This window comes from Rhinolophus ferrumequinum, chromosome 3, assembly GCF_004115265.2.
Source record: "Rhinolophus ferrumequinum isolate MPI-CBG mRhiFer1 chromosome 3, mRhiFer1_v1.p, whole genome shotgun sequence".
Classification (NCBI taxonomy): domain Eukaryota; kingdom Metazoa; phylum Chordata; class Mammalia; order Chiroptera; family Rhinolophidae; genus Rhinolophus; species Rhinolophus ferrumequinum.
The window spans coordinates 80,866,648-80,882,517 of record NC_046286.1 but is presented as its reverse complement, the minus strand read 5'-3'; the positions used below and the strand labels follow the sequence as shown (position 1 = coordinate 80,882,517).

The following is a 15,870-nucleotide window of genomic DNA, read 5'->3' as shown; positions in this document are numbered from 1 at the left end:
CGCCTATTTCATCTGGATCAGGCAAGTTCTGACCGGCAGCCCTGGTGATTTAATGTCATGTGAAATATGACTTCCAGTATCTGTGGACATTTACCTTCCAGCAAATCCAAAATTCCCTCAATCCCTGAAGCATAGAGACGACCTTAAAGATGTGGGCAGATGCTGACCTTTACAGAGGCACGTATTGCTGAGGTAGTCCTGGGATGACAGGGTTAAAGGTAGCATAATAGAGGACAAGGAGCATTGCCTCAGGACATGCTGAACTGCAATGGCTGCACTCACTGTGGTTCACCCTGTCTCTGAATACTCTGTGGATTCCTCACAAGCAAATAGCACAAAGCATCTCCTGTAGGTCTATCATCAGAGTAGGTAGGGGATAATGAGGACCATCAGAGAGAGCCACTTCTTTACTATGGCACGTGACAGTAACATGATTTTCCTTGGACGAGAAATTAGGCCATCTCATTAGAAAAAAACATCAGTGATTTTAAGAAAATTTACACCTGTCATTATAAATATCAACCTAATAAAACAGCAGGTGATGGTTTATCCATCTGTGCTCCTTATGAACTAAAACAGAGCCTCTCCAGTCCTTCTGCTTTGGGCATTCACAGCCCATGTCCAGGGCACATGGAGGTCTGTAAGATTCTGGCACTATCTTGCTCCTAAGTCAGCCATGGAAAGACTCGTACCTTTTCAGTAAGGTCTATCTTGCAGCAAGTGTCATTTTGACTTTTTATTTCACTCTCTGGATCTGAAAACCTGTGATTTTATGTTTCTGAAATCATTGTTAAAATAATATTCTCCTTATTTGTGACTTGACAGGCTCCATAATAGGAGGTTGAGCTATCCTCGTTGAAACACCTGTCAATTGTTGCAACATCCAGTTCACCTATTAGATAAACCAAAGTGACAATTCTTGAATTCTTTCCACTAGATCAAAAAAGTAGAAGCTTTCAGCAATGAAACAGTATCTTTTGAAGTGTCAGGTGCAAGGTTTGCCTGACAACAAGTTTCCATCAGACACTGAGGAAGTCTCTCTTTCAGTATTCAGTTCATTGCTCACTGACTAGCTGAACTGCCCAAGAACTTAAGCTCAGCTGCTGCACTGAATGCATGCCTAGGACAGGTTTTCAGTGTGGATCTTTGGTGCTTTTAGGCAAACCCTGGACAGCTCAGACTGAGCACTTAGTACTTTGTGCAGCTGTCCTATCTTCTTGTTGGCGAGACCCATCACTTTCTATAAGAGCAGGATCGACTCATTCTCATCTGTGTCCAACATGGCTCTGATGACCCCAGCAATGACTTTCCTAAAACCTCACCAAATAATTCCAAAGGCCATCGTGATGAAAGGTGGGGAGGGGAAGAAGGGTGTTTCAGAGGCCGTGAGGTGGGGATGAAAATAGATGAAGGAAACCTGCACTAATTCTTTTAGTAAAAGAAAATGGAAGAGTGTCCCTTCCCCCGCTCCTCTCACAGTTGCTAAAGCCAAAGGCCGCATAAGGGACCCTCCGCTTCACCCCCTCCCATGTTAAATATTCATGGCAGGAAGGTACAGAGGGGGATTGGTCTGTGGCACAGATTGTTTAGCTTACAAATCCTTACAAATTATGTAAGGATTTACATAATTTTATGTTGTATTTGCCCAAGAACAGGTCATTACAAAGGCTTCACAGAATTATACAGCTATCATGCTATTCAGAGCCGGCTCCCCAGGTCTTGCAAAGCTCAAGACAAGGTTATCTGAGCATTTCACTGGTTGTCAAGGATAGAATCTGCAAGAATCTAGTGAAGGTTTTTTGGGGGAAGGGAGTGAAGGGGGAAAATATGGACTTTTATTTTTGAATTCCCTGATGATTAGAACAACAGCAATAATCATGTTCCTTCTGTTGTAATTACCTTCCAGGCCCTAAAGCTAACCCTTTATAGATTCACTTGTAGAAGATAACCAAGAAAAAAATGTGTTTCCAGCCCTCTCCTATAATTTAATTTATTTTTCTTACTTTCAAACAGCAAAGTTACAATCAGATGTTTTCTTGTGTCACGAGAGGCATTGGGAAAGTAGAGGCCCGGCTGAATGCTTGGTTCTGGCACAGGTGGTCCAAGTGGGTGCTGGGTAGTGGGGCCCTCCCTGGCTTCTTGCTTCTTCCTCCCACCACCCCCTCTGGGTTAGGGTGATGCAGCTGGTCTGCATTTAAATGCTGGCTTTCTCACACAAGGTGACTTTGTCAGCAGAACTAGTGCTGGGGCAGTGCCTAAGTCCTTCTTTCCTCAGAATCGAAGGTGCTTGTGCTCCACATTTAATTATTGATTAACAAACATTTGTTCAGCCACCACCAAGAGAGCACCGTGATTAAAAAGCATGATTTCTGGAGACTGACTGCTAGGGCTCAATGCCACTTCTGCCACTTCTGAGCCCTGTGAACTTGACAAATTATGAAGTCCTTAACACCTTACTTTCCTCTTCTATAAAAGAGGGAGTAATAGTTCCTGTCTTGTAAGATTTTGTGAAGATCAAATGAGATAAGGTTTGTAAAGTGCTCAGTCCATTGTAAGCACTCACAGCTGTTTTATTAGGTAAACTCAGTTTGATAGGCTGTGAGCAGGAAACAAATTAATTTACTCCTCTACTGCCCTTTCTAATCCTGTCAGGCAACTCCTATAAGATTCCCTGTCACTCTCAGTTAATAAAAAGTCCTCTGATCAGTTTTCGTGCCAAGAGGAGTCTCTCCTCAGAAATTCAAATGTTTAGTTGGGTATAATATTCAAATCTTGGAGAGCTATTTAATTTAGAGCGTCTCTCCATCCAGCTTGGAAGCCCAAGTAGGAGAACTGAGAACAGCTGCCTCCTTCCTCCCGCCCGCCCTCCTAGGTTTATTTCCTTCCCACTCAGTCGCTGTGATGTTGGGCTTCTCCAAGGTCAGGGCCAAAGGAGATGACACGAAAAGGCCCAGAGGTAGGGCAGCGGACTGAGCCTGAGGTTCTGTGCCCCAACCACTGCTCCTCACATTGGCATTGGTCAGGCCTGGATCCCATAGCAGCACTGTAAGTCCCTCGCCCAATGCCTGGGGACTATGGTCAGGCTCCCTGTGCTTCTCCTCAACCCTGTCTCACTTGGCTGCAGGTAAGGGAAGAGCACATGGCCCTGCTCTCCAAACACACATCGTGCAGGACAGACGAGGGCTGGCCCTTCAGTTTCAATGGCTTTTTGATAATTCTGCTGTTCCCTGCCTCGTCTGCCTTTTCTTCCAGTGCCCTGGCTGCTGCTTAGTGAGATTTTCCCCGGTGGAATCAGAGGACGAGCCATGGCTTTAACTTCGAGCATGAACTGGGGCATCAACCTCCTCATCTCTTTGACATTTTTGACCGTGACTGGTAAGGACACATCCTGTTCCTCTAGTGTGTTTGTGCTTTTGGGACAAATGTTAAGGAAGTACACTCACCTGGAAAACATTCTGGTGTGGACATTTTCAAACACATTCAAAAGTAAAGAGAACGGCAAGGAACTGATGACCCTCCCACCCCACTTAAACGGCTGTCAATCTTAACGCATGTGTAGCACCACCTGCTCTGCCTTCTAAATTATTTTAAATCATACCCCAGACAGAATATCATCTTGTCTATAAAATTTCAGCATGGACCTTTAAAAGACAACACATTTAAAAACTATAACCACAATATCATTATCACCCCTGAAAATATTAAGAATCCCTCGGTAGCAATCAACATATGTATTCATAATCTTCCAAGTGTCTTATAATTATTTTTTATATTGTTTGTTTGAATCACGATCCAAATATATAATTTACAATTGATTGGCATGTCTTATAATTTGTAGGTTTGATCTCCATTTCTCCTCCTCTCCCCCACAACTTTATTTTTTCAATTAAATTTATTGGAAAGATATTTAGTTTCAAGTGTACATTTCTATAATACATCATCTGTATATTGCATTGTGTGCTCACTACCCAGAGTCAGTTCTCCTTTCATTACGATATATTTGACTCCCTTTACCTTCTTTACTACCTCCTCCCTCCTGTACTCTCACAACTTTGTATTTTTGATGAAGAAACTGGGTCATTCTTTTCATAGTTTTCTCCAGGCAGAATTTTGCCAATTGTCGTCACATATCCCATGACCTTTTGTCTTTTGTGTTTCCTGTAAACTGCTCCTTAGATCTAGAGGCTTGAGCAGATTTAGATTTTCTTGTTTGTTTGCAGCCTCCTTCAAAGGGGATGGCGTGTGTCCTGCCATTTGAGGCACATCTTGTTTGCTTATCTCCATTTGTCGGCTTCCTTGGAGGACCATTGCCCAGATTCGTTATTTTCATTCTATTGTTCCTTCTAAATTTTTATCTGTAATATTTCTTTAAGGAGAAATTTCTTCTATAACTATTAGAAGAAATTTCTAATAACTAATTATTATTTGCCTACCCTGAAATATGGGTCACGTAAGAAACATAAATGCTTGAAACTTTCCCTTTATTTTCTAGTTTTTGAAATAGTGAGGTTGTTCCCCAATATCCTCCAAAATTGACCAAAAGTTGAGTTTTCTTTCTTTCCTTTTTTTATTTACATATTATATGTATAAAGTTATATATATATATATATATATATATATATATATATATATATATATATAAAGTTTGCAAACCAAGAAACAAGAAAATCTAAATCTCCCCAAGCCTCTAGATTTAAAGAGCAGTTTACAGGAAACACGAAGGATAGGTCATGCGATATGATAATAGGCAAAATCCTGCCTGGGGAGACTGAAATGAAATGAATGACCCAGTTTCTTCATTAAAAATATAAAGTGTGTGTTTGGTGGGGTGAGGAGTAAAGGAGGTGAAATATTAAATTATAAGAGACATATCAATCAATTGCAAGGTATGTATTTGGGTAATGATTCAAATTCTAAGACAACTGGATGAATGTGAATAATACATATATATATTATATATAAATTTTCAAAAGTGGATATAGACTCAAAAAAGTATATATCTATATAATAGTACTTCTGAATCTTGTAAACTGCTTTTTTTTTTTTGAGCACATCTACTTTTTGAAATGAAATTTTGGAGTTGTTAAATAAGCATGGTTTGAGTTTTTATATACAATTTTCTTATGTTATATCCTTCCTACATTTTTAGAAATAGTCCAAGATTAAAGGAAACAAAGGAACTGGTATTAGCACTAACCATATTTCTCCTATTAAGATCGCGCTCGAGCACGCATGTACACACAGACGCAAACCTTGTCTGATGTTTGATATGGAGAAAGAGAAATATGAAAGAAAGAATGTGAATGATAAGGGACAAAAACAGATGACACAAGTCTCTCGGAAGGCTAGCTAACGTATAGGATGAGCTACAGAAGATTCAGAAGTTCTGCATAAGCTTTAGAACAAATGCTGGGAAAGCATATCTACTGTTTTAAAAATCCTGCAATGATCTGAAACCTGCGGATGATATTTAATTGGACTAAGTTTGAAATTCTATACTTTCAAAAATCAATTTTCCAAGTGAAACACAGAAGGGCAGCGAGCCCTTGGACACCAACCTTTTGAGTGCAATTTCATCTGCCCAGATAGATAAACACTGTCACGCGGGGTCTCTGGTCCTGCTCCCCGCACAAGAATGCAGGATATGGTGAGGCCAGAAAGGAACACCCATGGAGCCATACATAGGAGAGTCATGCCACTATATTCTCGCTGGTGGCTGGTCAAGACACAAATGCAAACATCTGCCAGTACCCCACTACATAAGGTCTTCTTGCACCCCAGTCTTGCTGGTGGCTGGGCGAGACACAGGAAGTAGGATCCACACGATCCACAATCTGCTATCCACTCTTGCTAACCCCACTTGCTAGCTACAATCCGTGGTCCACTTTTCTGCCTGCCTGCCTGCCATCCAACCAACCAACCAACTCCCTAGCATAGCCATGGCAGTTATATTAGTAGCTAATAGCCAATGAGTAACAGCTGATGGCAGCCCAGTCACAGCTGATGGCCATCTGATTACAGCTGATGGCCATCTAATAACCAAGCCAGCACCTTTCCACATGAGGCTGAGAGCCTGGAAACCACTCACTGGGACTCTGTCCCCACAGACACAGACTGTTCCAGAGAGATAAACTTACTCGGCAGTGGTCAGGATACAGCTGCTATATTGAGTTCAGCTCTGAGTATATTTTTCAAGAGAATTGTTTAGATGTTTTAAGAGGGTTGCAGTGTGTCCACCAAGCAAGTGCAATCTGGTGACATGGGCATGTGACCTATGGTCTGTGAAGAACCGTTGCAAGAGTTCAGGCTGTCTGACGTGGACGAGAGGATGCGCAGGGAAGGGATGGGGTTGCATGTCCTGAAGAAGCGATGGGAAGAGACGATTCAGAGGACAAAGCAGAACCTCTGAACAGAAGTTCTTGAAAGGTAGACTCAAGGTTAAGAATTCGTAAGGAATACCTTTAAACAGGGACAGCGCACCATGCAGCGAGAATCTGTGAAGTGGTGAGCACATTACTGAAATCGCTCCATCACAACCATCTAATGAGACAACCTTTTTTGGTTTCTTTCACCCTCTATATTCTGGTTTTATGCTCCAAAGTGGGAAGAAGGGCCACTTCTACAAGCACTTTATTAAGCACTCACTTGGGCAAACCCCGGTGCTAGCAGCAAGAAAAGCAGAGGGATCGGAGTTAAAATAAACCAGCCAGAAGAACTGTCGGGCCGTGCCTTCTTCCTGTTGCTCCCCTCATCCCCACAACCGACTGACAAGTGGTGAATATGCCTAGCTCCTTCCACACTGCATTTACAAAACTGCCTTGTATGGAACTGTGTGGGTTACTTTTCCTGGCTGACCAATCATGACTTGTGGCTGTGAAGGGCTATTTACACGCGTTCAGCCTGTGGTTGGTCTGAGCTTGTGTTCAGAGCCAGCTTCCTTCTCCCGACTCCCTGGCACAATGGACTTTCTGCTGCTGAGCCAGGGGGTAGCACAATGCAAATGGCAGATTCAAGTGCATTGGGGGCCGTTTCTCACCAAGTTAATGTACCTTGACCTTGGTCTGTAACTACAAAGGGACCGTAACTTTGGCAAGAAGTGGTCAGAAGAAAAACTAGGTGAGCAGGTGAAATCCATCCTGCTTCTTGTGGACGCATCTGAGCAAGTGAATTCCTTTCATTGGAACCATTATCACTGTGTTTTCCTCTGAATCCAGGAAGAAGCATCACAAATATGCTGCTAGATACTAAATGATAAAATACTGCCAACTAGACTTGAAATGATTTATTCAAGTCAAAAAAGGGTGAGCTCATTCCAAGAAAAGTCCATCTGTATAAATATGTCTTTAAAAATGTCCCCTAAGTAGAAACCAAACTTCTATGGCAGGGATTTCCTAGAGAGGAATTGTGGAATGTGAGGAGAGAGATATTTCGCCTTCAGCTTTATATGTTTCTATGTTGGTTCAGGTTCTCTTTTTGCAAAAAGCATATTATATTACCATTTTGAAAAAGAAAAGCATGCTCACTAAGAAGATGGCTTTGGGTTTAAACTAGTTACAAGACTGCTGTTTATTTTACCAGAGAAAGCTGGGGTGGTTTAGAAACATGAAACTTTCAGAGGCTGGGAATATTTTAAATTTGTGATGGCTATTTCCCTGGATACTACCTTGCGTGTTTGAAAATACATGCATTTTTATACATATGCTAAGAAGCAGCTCTCCAAATGCGGGAGCAAAGCACACAAAACACATTTGTAACTAGTTTCTTTCGTCCTTTTTAGATCTCATTGGTCTGCCATGGGTGTGCTTTATATATGCAATAATGAGTCTCGCAGCCCTGGTGTTTGTTGTTGTGTTTATACCTGAGACAAAGGGATGCTCTTTGGAACAAATATCAATGGAGCTGGCGAAGGCGTAAGTATGGTGTACATGGATCTCCGAACAGCACTCTGGGGTCAAAAATGCAGCTTTTATATACAACTAAATCATAATAATGTCTGAATTATTTTAGCATATTCCCTGAGGTTTAAAACTATATCTCAAAGCATAAATCCAGTTTCTCTGTTATGGATTTAATGTGGGTGACTCAGCTAAGAAGTTAGGATACCAGTGCTTTCCAATAAGTGAAACTTTCAAAGTTCTTTTCAGTAATGATGGAAGAACCCCTCCCCTCTCCCTAGCTTCCCTGCACAGGAGGTTTTTTTGTTTGGGGTTTCAGGGAGGTCTTATAGGGTTTCAGGCTCACCCTGTGCTAGAACCGTGGCCTTCAGTCCTTCCAGCTGTCACCCCTGCCAGTCTCTTTAAGCCTTAAACACTTGTTAAAACTAAGATTATCAGGAAAATTCAGGCTTAACTGTCTACAATTATTCCAAATATGGCACAAAGTAAGCTTAAGAAAGATCAAGAGTTGCTTATTCGAATAGGCATTCAGAAAACCGGTTAAATAAATTTCACCTGGAGAGATCACTTAAACAATTAAACTTAGAAATGGGCTGTAAAGAAAACCTCCCGTTTTCTTTCACTAGCGGAACTCCTACTTCTAACTGCTAGGGAAGGGGATGATGTACAGGGGCCAGGAAGGAAGGGGGAACTTGTTCCTCTTCTTGGATTAAATCCTTCTACTTGAAAATGTAGAGATACTTGTTCTTGGGTCTTAATATAACGGGGGGAAACTACATATTTAGTTTGTGACTTTCTTCTAAAAATACTTTCGCTACACTAGAGAGAAATGTATGATTGCATGAAATTGTGGGCATCTTGATCTTCAGCTTTTATCTGAAGGAAGAATAAACATAAACTGATGGTAGGCATAGGTGTACATACATACTTATATAGCCCAAACTGTTAATCCTGGTTTATCAGGGTGTATAGTAAGCAGGACTAGAAATTTTTCATTTTACTTTATACACTTTTAAATGGTTTACAATTTAAAAACATTTCGCTTTAGTAAAGCAAAACATTTACCTCAAGCCTTAAGGTAAGTATCAAATTGTAGGGCTACTTTTTGATATAGAAAAGGCGGTTTTTAAAAAATAAAATTAGAATGAAAGTTATTCATTTATAAAGAAAACTACAATTGTCAGGAAGGCTGGCTATATATGTACCATTGCCTGGCTCTCTGCACATTGCAGCCAAATGACTGGATTTCTTAACGAGCCTCGAATCTGAACAAGACTATTAATTACAGTAGATGATTCAAACAATAGCCTCAGATCTTGATAACTCGATGCATTCATCTGTAAACTGGAAACCTTTCTGACAGATTGAGGCCTTTTCCAGAACTGAGATGCCAGGACACCAGTGTTTTCCAAATCTGTTGGGCATCCTTCCCTAAAGCTTGTTTCACATTAGTTACCTATTTAGGTAAAACAAATCATCCCCATGTGTACCGTGTTTCCCCGAAAATAAGACCTAGCCGGACTATCAGCTCTAATGTGTCTTTTGGAGCAAAAATTAATATAAGACCCAGTCTTATTTTTGGGGAAATATGGTATCTCCTTATTTCTCCTTCTATTCCCACATTATAGGTATTTCTGAAGATTTAGCTCTATATCCTTATGCCTTAAGAGCCACCTCAAATCCTCATCCTGAAAGCCCTGAGTAACTAGCCCTGGAAAGCATTCTCTTCTCCTGGATTTTCAGTATTTTCTAGTCCCACTGTCTTCCCTATTGCCTTAGCTAACACTCTTGTGGTTTCACCTCTTTAACTAGGTTATAAAGTTTTGGTTTCCAGAAATGGTCTCTGCCTAGTATCTTTCTCATGTAAACTTTACAGTGCTTACTGTGTTTTCCTGAAAATAAGACCTAGCCGGACAATCAGCTCTCATGTGTCTTTTGGAGCAAAAATTAATATAAGACACAGTCTTATTTGACTATCAGACCAGGTCTTATATAAGACCGGGGCTTATTTTACTATAAGACCGGGTATAATATAATATAATACCAGGTCTTATATTAATTTTTGCTCCAAAAGACACATTACAGCTGATTGTCTAGCTAGGTCTCATTTTCGGGGAAACACGGTAGCTTAATACTGATTCCCAGCAGATGACTAAAAAGTATCCACTGTTAAGTTCAGTAACTTGTGGACAAGGCCAATGCTGAATTCATTATGCAGGGATTAGATCACGGATAATAGTATAAACCATACAGGTTTTGATCTGTGGGTCATAGGATGTGACTTACATAGTCTGTGCAATGGGAGGAGGAAGAGGTGTAAGTGAGATATACCGACTAAACCACAGCACTTCCTCTCCAGCACTGCAGATACTATTTATTCAACATGTTGTTGGCCATCTACTGTGGACCAGGCACTATACTAGGAAAGAACTGAAGCTATAAGACAAAGAATCCAGAGCTTTACTTTAGGAGGCAGACCAGAAGACAGACCATTACTGTGTTGGATGGCACAAAGGAAAGTTATGTATATTGGAGTTTGTCTAGAAAAGCTTCCTGAAAGAGACAATGCCAAGGTGGAATCTTGAAAGAGTTATCTGGGCAAAGAGGAACGGGAGGGAGTCGGAGTTGGGGGTCACAAGCAGAGGCAGGTACACTCACCGGTGTGGTATGACAGGACACATTCTGAGCTGGGGAGCTGAGAGATGAGCCCAGAGCACAGGGCAGAGAGCTGTCGGGAAGAGTCTTATCTGTTTTGGTAAAGAATGTGGATTTTATCCTGAAGGCAGTGAGTGCGTCATGTTAGAAACAAGGGAGCATGGGGGAAAGGAACCCGATTCTGGAAGGAGCACTCTGGCAAATATGGAAAATGGAAATGAGGGAGACCTCTAGGAGTCAGTTGGAGGAAACAATGGGGCTGGCTGGGGTGTAGGGATAGAAAGTACTACACAGCTCGGAGCTAGACTGGAAAAGGCAGTTGCGGGAATGGAGGGAACCAGGATCTCTGTAGCTTAGAGAACCCACTATACAATGGGACATTCACGCACCTAAGACCTGGAAGAGCAGGAAGACAGGTTTGGGAGGCAGGAGTCTGGTGGGGGTCGGGGCAATACCGAGTTCAGTTTCTGCAGACTGTATGTGAAGCGCCTCTGGGAGAATGCAGGTGGAGAGGAAAGAAGAGTACGTGGACATCAGAGCTGGAGCTGAGGAGAAATATCTACATTGGAGTTGCTGGTGCTCAGCACAGAGGTAGCCAAGCAGGGGCGGATACATGTTTTGTGGAGCCAAAGGCTTTGAGGGCCCGGTTTAAGAAAAATAATACAAATTATGAATGTAAAATTAGGCGTGACTATGTGGGTGGGTCTTGGAAGGGCTGTGCAAGTGGAGTCCCGGGCTTCAAGCTCATTGGCTTTATGAAAAATCCACCTTGTGTATATGCACTTTTCAGCTACACATCTACAAGCTGGGGGAGAAAAATTCCTTCAGAAATAAAGATTTGTTAAAATTCTTGCGAGCAACACTAACTAAAAAGAAAAAAAAAATTGAGGCAGGGAGAAAATAATGAATTAATTGAAGGAAGCTAAGGACCTTCCCTGTTATCACTCCTTATTGCACTTTTTCTTAAAAAGTCTAAGTTGAAAGCAGAATGTTCTGGATGAGTTAAGAAACTTTTAGATCTATTTTTCATAGGGGGCTGTCAGAACGTATCACGCTGCAAACCAAATGAAAATTTGAAGGCAAAATTTCAGAAAAGCCCATCTTTCCATCTAGTGACCTGAATAAGACATTCCTTAAGAACATATATATGATCTAAAACTCAACGAAACTATTCAGTCAGAATTTGGGGTGGGGAAGGAATCTGTCTAAATTAGTAAGATTGAATTAGGAAATGTTTTTGAACCACATTTCTGTTACTTTTGAGTCACGCAATTACTCAAACTTAAATCCATACCCTATCCAAGAAAGTTATAAAGTGCAAATCAGGAGAGATCCAATGGGAGGTTGGTATGAAAAACAAATAGGTAAGGGCACTGGCACAAATAATTATGGAAGATGAGGCGGCAAAATAATTCTTCATGTTAAACTGAATGGTAGCAGCAGTAACAGTATCCCTTGTGGGGAAGCCCAGCACTGAGGACAGACAGGAAACAAAGTTGCTTTCAGAAATCTTGGCAAATCCCTATTTATGCCACCCTAGAGAACGTGGGGCTTGTCTTAACTTGAAGCAGCAGATTGGCAAACGCTTTTAAAATGAAAACGGAGAACTCGTTAAGTGTGTTAAATTCACCTATCACACTTGAACTGTTAAACACACATATACTTAGAATCACCCATTTAAAAAAAAAAAACGTAAGCAGACAATTGTGGAAATTAATCAAAGTATATATGAAGTATACATGCTAATTAGTTTCCCTGGAGGGAAATATCAGACAAAATGAAATACATAATGTTATTGAAAAGTTGTCGAACTAGCTAAGTGGGGTGGCAGAAAGCCCAGGGAACTTGCTAGGACAGGGAATCTGCAGCGAACTTGGAAGACCGAGGAAGGACCCAGCAGAGTTAAGGGAGTCTTTATGTTAGGAGGTAAGGAAACAGTGAATTACCGTTTGTCACCAGGGAAACCGGTAACTCAGAGGTGGATATCCCAAGGATTGGCTAAGGAGTCAGAAAGGAAACTATTCATAATATCGATTAACTCATTGCTTAACATTTTCATGTTTGGAGTTGGGTTCTTTTACTCCTATTCCTACCAGCCTGAAAAAACAAATATTCTTCCAAGGTTGTTAAGTTTCTTATAAAATACAAGCTGAGAGGTCAGGAAAGATTTGGACAATAATGTAATTTGAAAGGATTTTATTTTGAACTTCTGCCTTGTCAGCTACAAACTCAAAATGGGACGTTTGCTACCTGTGCTATTTCAGCTGTGACTTTTATTCTTTTTCCCAGTTTAAGTGGAAACATATAGAGAAACCCAACAAGTTAACATTTTGTAAATATTTTAGTTCTGAGGCTTATTTTTCACTTTTAGCAGTTAATTTCATGCGGCCGTTCCTTTATTCATTCATACAAATTCATTTATTCAATAAATATTTACTGAGCATATATTATATGCTGGACACTGTTCTAGGTGCTACAACAGCATTAATCAGTAAGCAAATATGCCCTGAGAACTAAAATGCACCAGTGAGATACAATCGGGGGGCTACTTTTGATTGGGTCACCTGAGGAAGTTATACTGCGAGATAACATTTAAGATAAAATCTGGGTGATCAAGAGCCAACCCCCTTCAAAGATAGGAAGAAAGAGAATTCAGGCAGAGAGAAACAGCTACCGCAAAGACTAACCCAGAAAAACACTTGACCTGTTCCAGGGATCGAAAGAAATCCAGGAGGCTGCAATCTTTGAGACTCGGTTAGGAAGTCCGTAGAGACTGGTGTGTAGGGATTTGCTGGCTGAGTTTGGATTTCATTCTAAGTGCAATGGGAAGCTACTAAAGCATTTTAAGCAAGGGAATGCTGCGATCTGATTTACATTTTAAGGCGTGCCAAGTGGGAGTCTGCAGTCACACAGCTGAACATGGCTGAGGAAGCACACAGAGGGCTGGGTCTCATTTCACGTCATGGTCCCGACCTCAAGCGGCCCTCAATAATCACATACGTTCCTGGTCCATTAATTGCCTCCCTCCTAGACAACTGCTCAATACCACCTTCTCTCTGGAAACCTCACCTCTTCAGCCCTCCTTACTCCTGGCGGATGGCCTTGCTCTGACTTCATTGAGAAAATGGACACAATCAGAAGGGAACTTCCATAACCTTCCACACATCAGTATTTGTATCCAAAACACTATCCCCCCGGGTCTCTCTTAACTCCATCATTCCTCGGTGAAGCCAACCACTTCACGCCCTCTCCCCTTCGCTTCTCCAGGGCACTTTCCATGCTCACCCCTGTATCCTTTGTATTTTACCTCCGCTGGATCTCTACTTACCATCAGTATAGAAATCTAGGGTGGATTCTCCCCTTCCCGCCGCCAGCCAGAAGAAAAAAATCTTTTGATCCCATTTTTCATTCATATACTTGACATGCTCTAGCTATGCTGGTCTTTCTAAAAGCACAAGTACGTAACTTGCATTTCTTCACATGGTTCCCTCCCTAACTTCATTCTGGTTTCTGATCAGATTTCACCCCTTTTGAGACGCCAGTATGATACAGTACCTCCCTCCAACTAAGCCATTCTTTTTCACTGCCCATTTATTTTCTCATGGGCACTTTTGCTACTTGAGATTACATGCTTATGTGCTTCTCCTCTCTATGAAAATGTAAGCACCTGGAAAGCAGGGGTCTTTATCTTCTCTACCCAAAGCACCCACCATACTACCAGGTATGTTGTGGCCAACTGATTAACTGGTTTAATCCCAGGGGAAAATACCTGAAAGGGGAGAGAGGGTCAAAGATGGCCTTCTCGTTTTTAATAAACGGAAAATACTAGAACATATTTTTATGCTGAGGGAATAATCTTGTAGAAAATAATTTGTTAATGCAGGAGCAAGGGGATAACGCATAAGGCAGATGATATAAATACAGGTATATTGGTAGTCTGAAAACTGGGAAAAAAAGATGATTTGAGATGTGGCCTCCATTAGTGCTACGTAATATCCTGTTTCCCTGAAAATAATACCTAGCCGGACCATCAGCTCCAGTGTCTCTTTTGAAGCAAAAATTAATATAAGACCCGGTCTTATATTATAGTAAAATAAGACTGGTCTTATATTACTTTTTGCTCCAAAATACACACTGGAGCTGATGGTCCCACTAGGTCTTATTTTGGGGGAAACATGGTACTATCCTTGGATTCCTTCTCTGCATGTAGGAATGCCGTGTTCTGAGAAGACACCCCACCCACTCACTCTTTGCATGAGATTGACCAAAGTTCTGTGGTATCCTGAATTTTATGATACATCAAGGCTTTGCAATAAAAGATTTTGTCCTTTTTTTTTTTGGATAGCTAAAACATTAAAGCCCCAGAGTGATGTAAAAAATAACAGCCTGCACATTTTTGTTAAGTACTGTAAACAAAGACTGACATTTTCATTAGTGCCTCTTTCTCTTTCAGGAACTATGTGAAAAACAACATTTGTTTTATGAGTCATCACCAAGAGGAATTAGTGCCAAAACAGCTTCAAAAAAGAAAACCCCAAGAGCAGCTATTCGAGTGTAAAAAGCTGTGTGGACAACCAAGGCAGCTTTCTCCAGAGACCTAATGGCCTCAAAACCTTCCAAAGGTTGATACAGTGTAAGAACACTTAGTAGGGTGCCTTCATAACAATATATATTGGCCACTCCCATGTCTTTTTAGTGTGACAGAGCTAGTTTTAAAGGGACCCCCTGTAATTATAAAGATAATTTTTAATCTCCACCCACAAAAGGTAAATGAAGTGTAAGGTACCAAGTGATCTCTTTCTTACTCTGAACAGGATACCTTAAAAAAAAAAAATACTGGCTGGTTTAATGCTTTCCACCTTTTTCACAGAGCAGTCTTTGAAAGACTATGAACTAGTGATGGAATCACCTTTGCCTTAAGCCATTTGCAGCTTTATTATTCAGACACATAAGTGGTCTAAACACGAGCTTATGGTTTTTTGTCTACTAAGACACTACTTGCACTGGGTCTTGTGTAAAACAAACAAACAAATAAACAAAAAACCCAGGATACAATGTGGACAACTACACATATGTTCTAGATTAGGACAGTCCTGGCTAGGATTTTAGTGATAATTCCTAATTATAGTTTAACAAGTACAAAGAGTATGCATCTTATTTTACAAATTATGAACTATAATGTAATGCAAAATATCTTTTACCAATATCATATTAGTATTACAAAGTATTATAAGAAATAATTCTGCAATAGTTGAGAAAAATAAGTATTTTCCCATCCATTTAAAAAAATATGAATAGAGAGGACAATTTCAAAATCCTG

General features: G+C 40.8%; 1 protein-coding gene across 2 annotated transcripts in view; it reads left to right on the top strand.

The window, feature by feature from the left end:
• Positions 1–15,593, top strand: part of SLC2A12 (solute carrier family 2 member 12) — a 48,755-nt gene extending 33,162 nt beyond the window's left edge. For both annotated transcript variants that reach the window (XM_033102459.1, XM_033102460.1), the window contains exons 3-5: positions 3,253–3,375; positions 7,778–7,910; positions 15,004–15,593. In XM_033102459.1, the coding sequence (XP_032958350.1) occupies positions 3,253–3,375; positions 7,778–7,910; positions 15,004–15,151 (404 nt within the window). In that variant the 3' untranslated portion in view covers positions 15,152–15,593. The remainder of the gene's footprint in view (positions 1–3,252; positions 3,376–7,777; positions 7,911–15,003) is intronic.
• Positions 15,594–15,870: the final 277 nt, after the last annotated feature.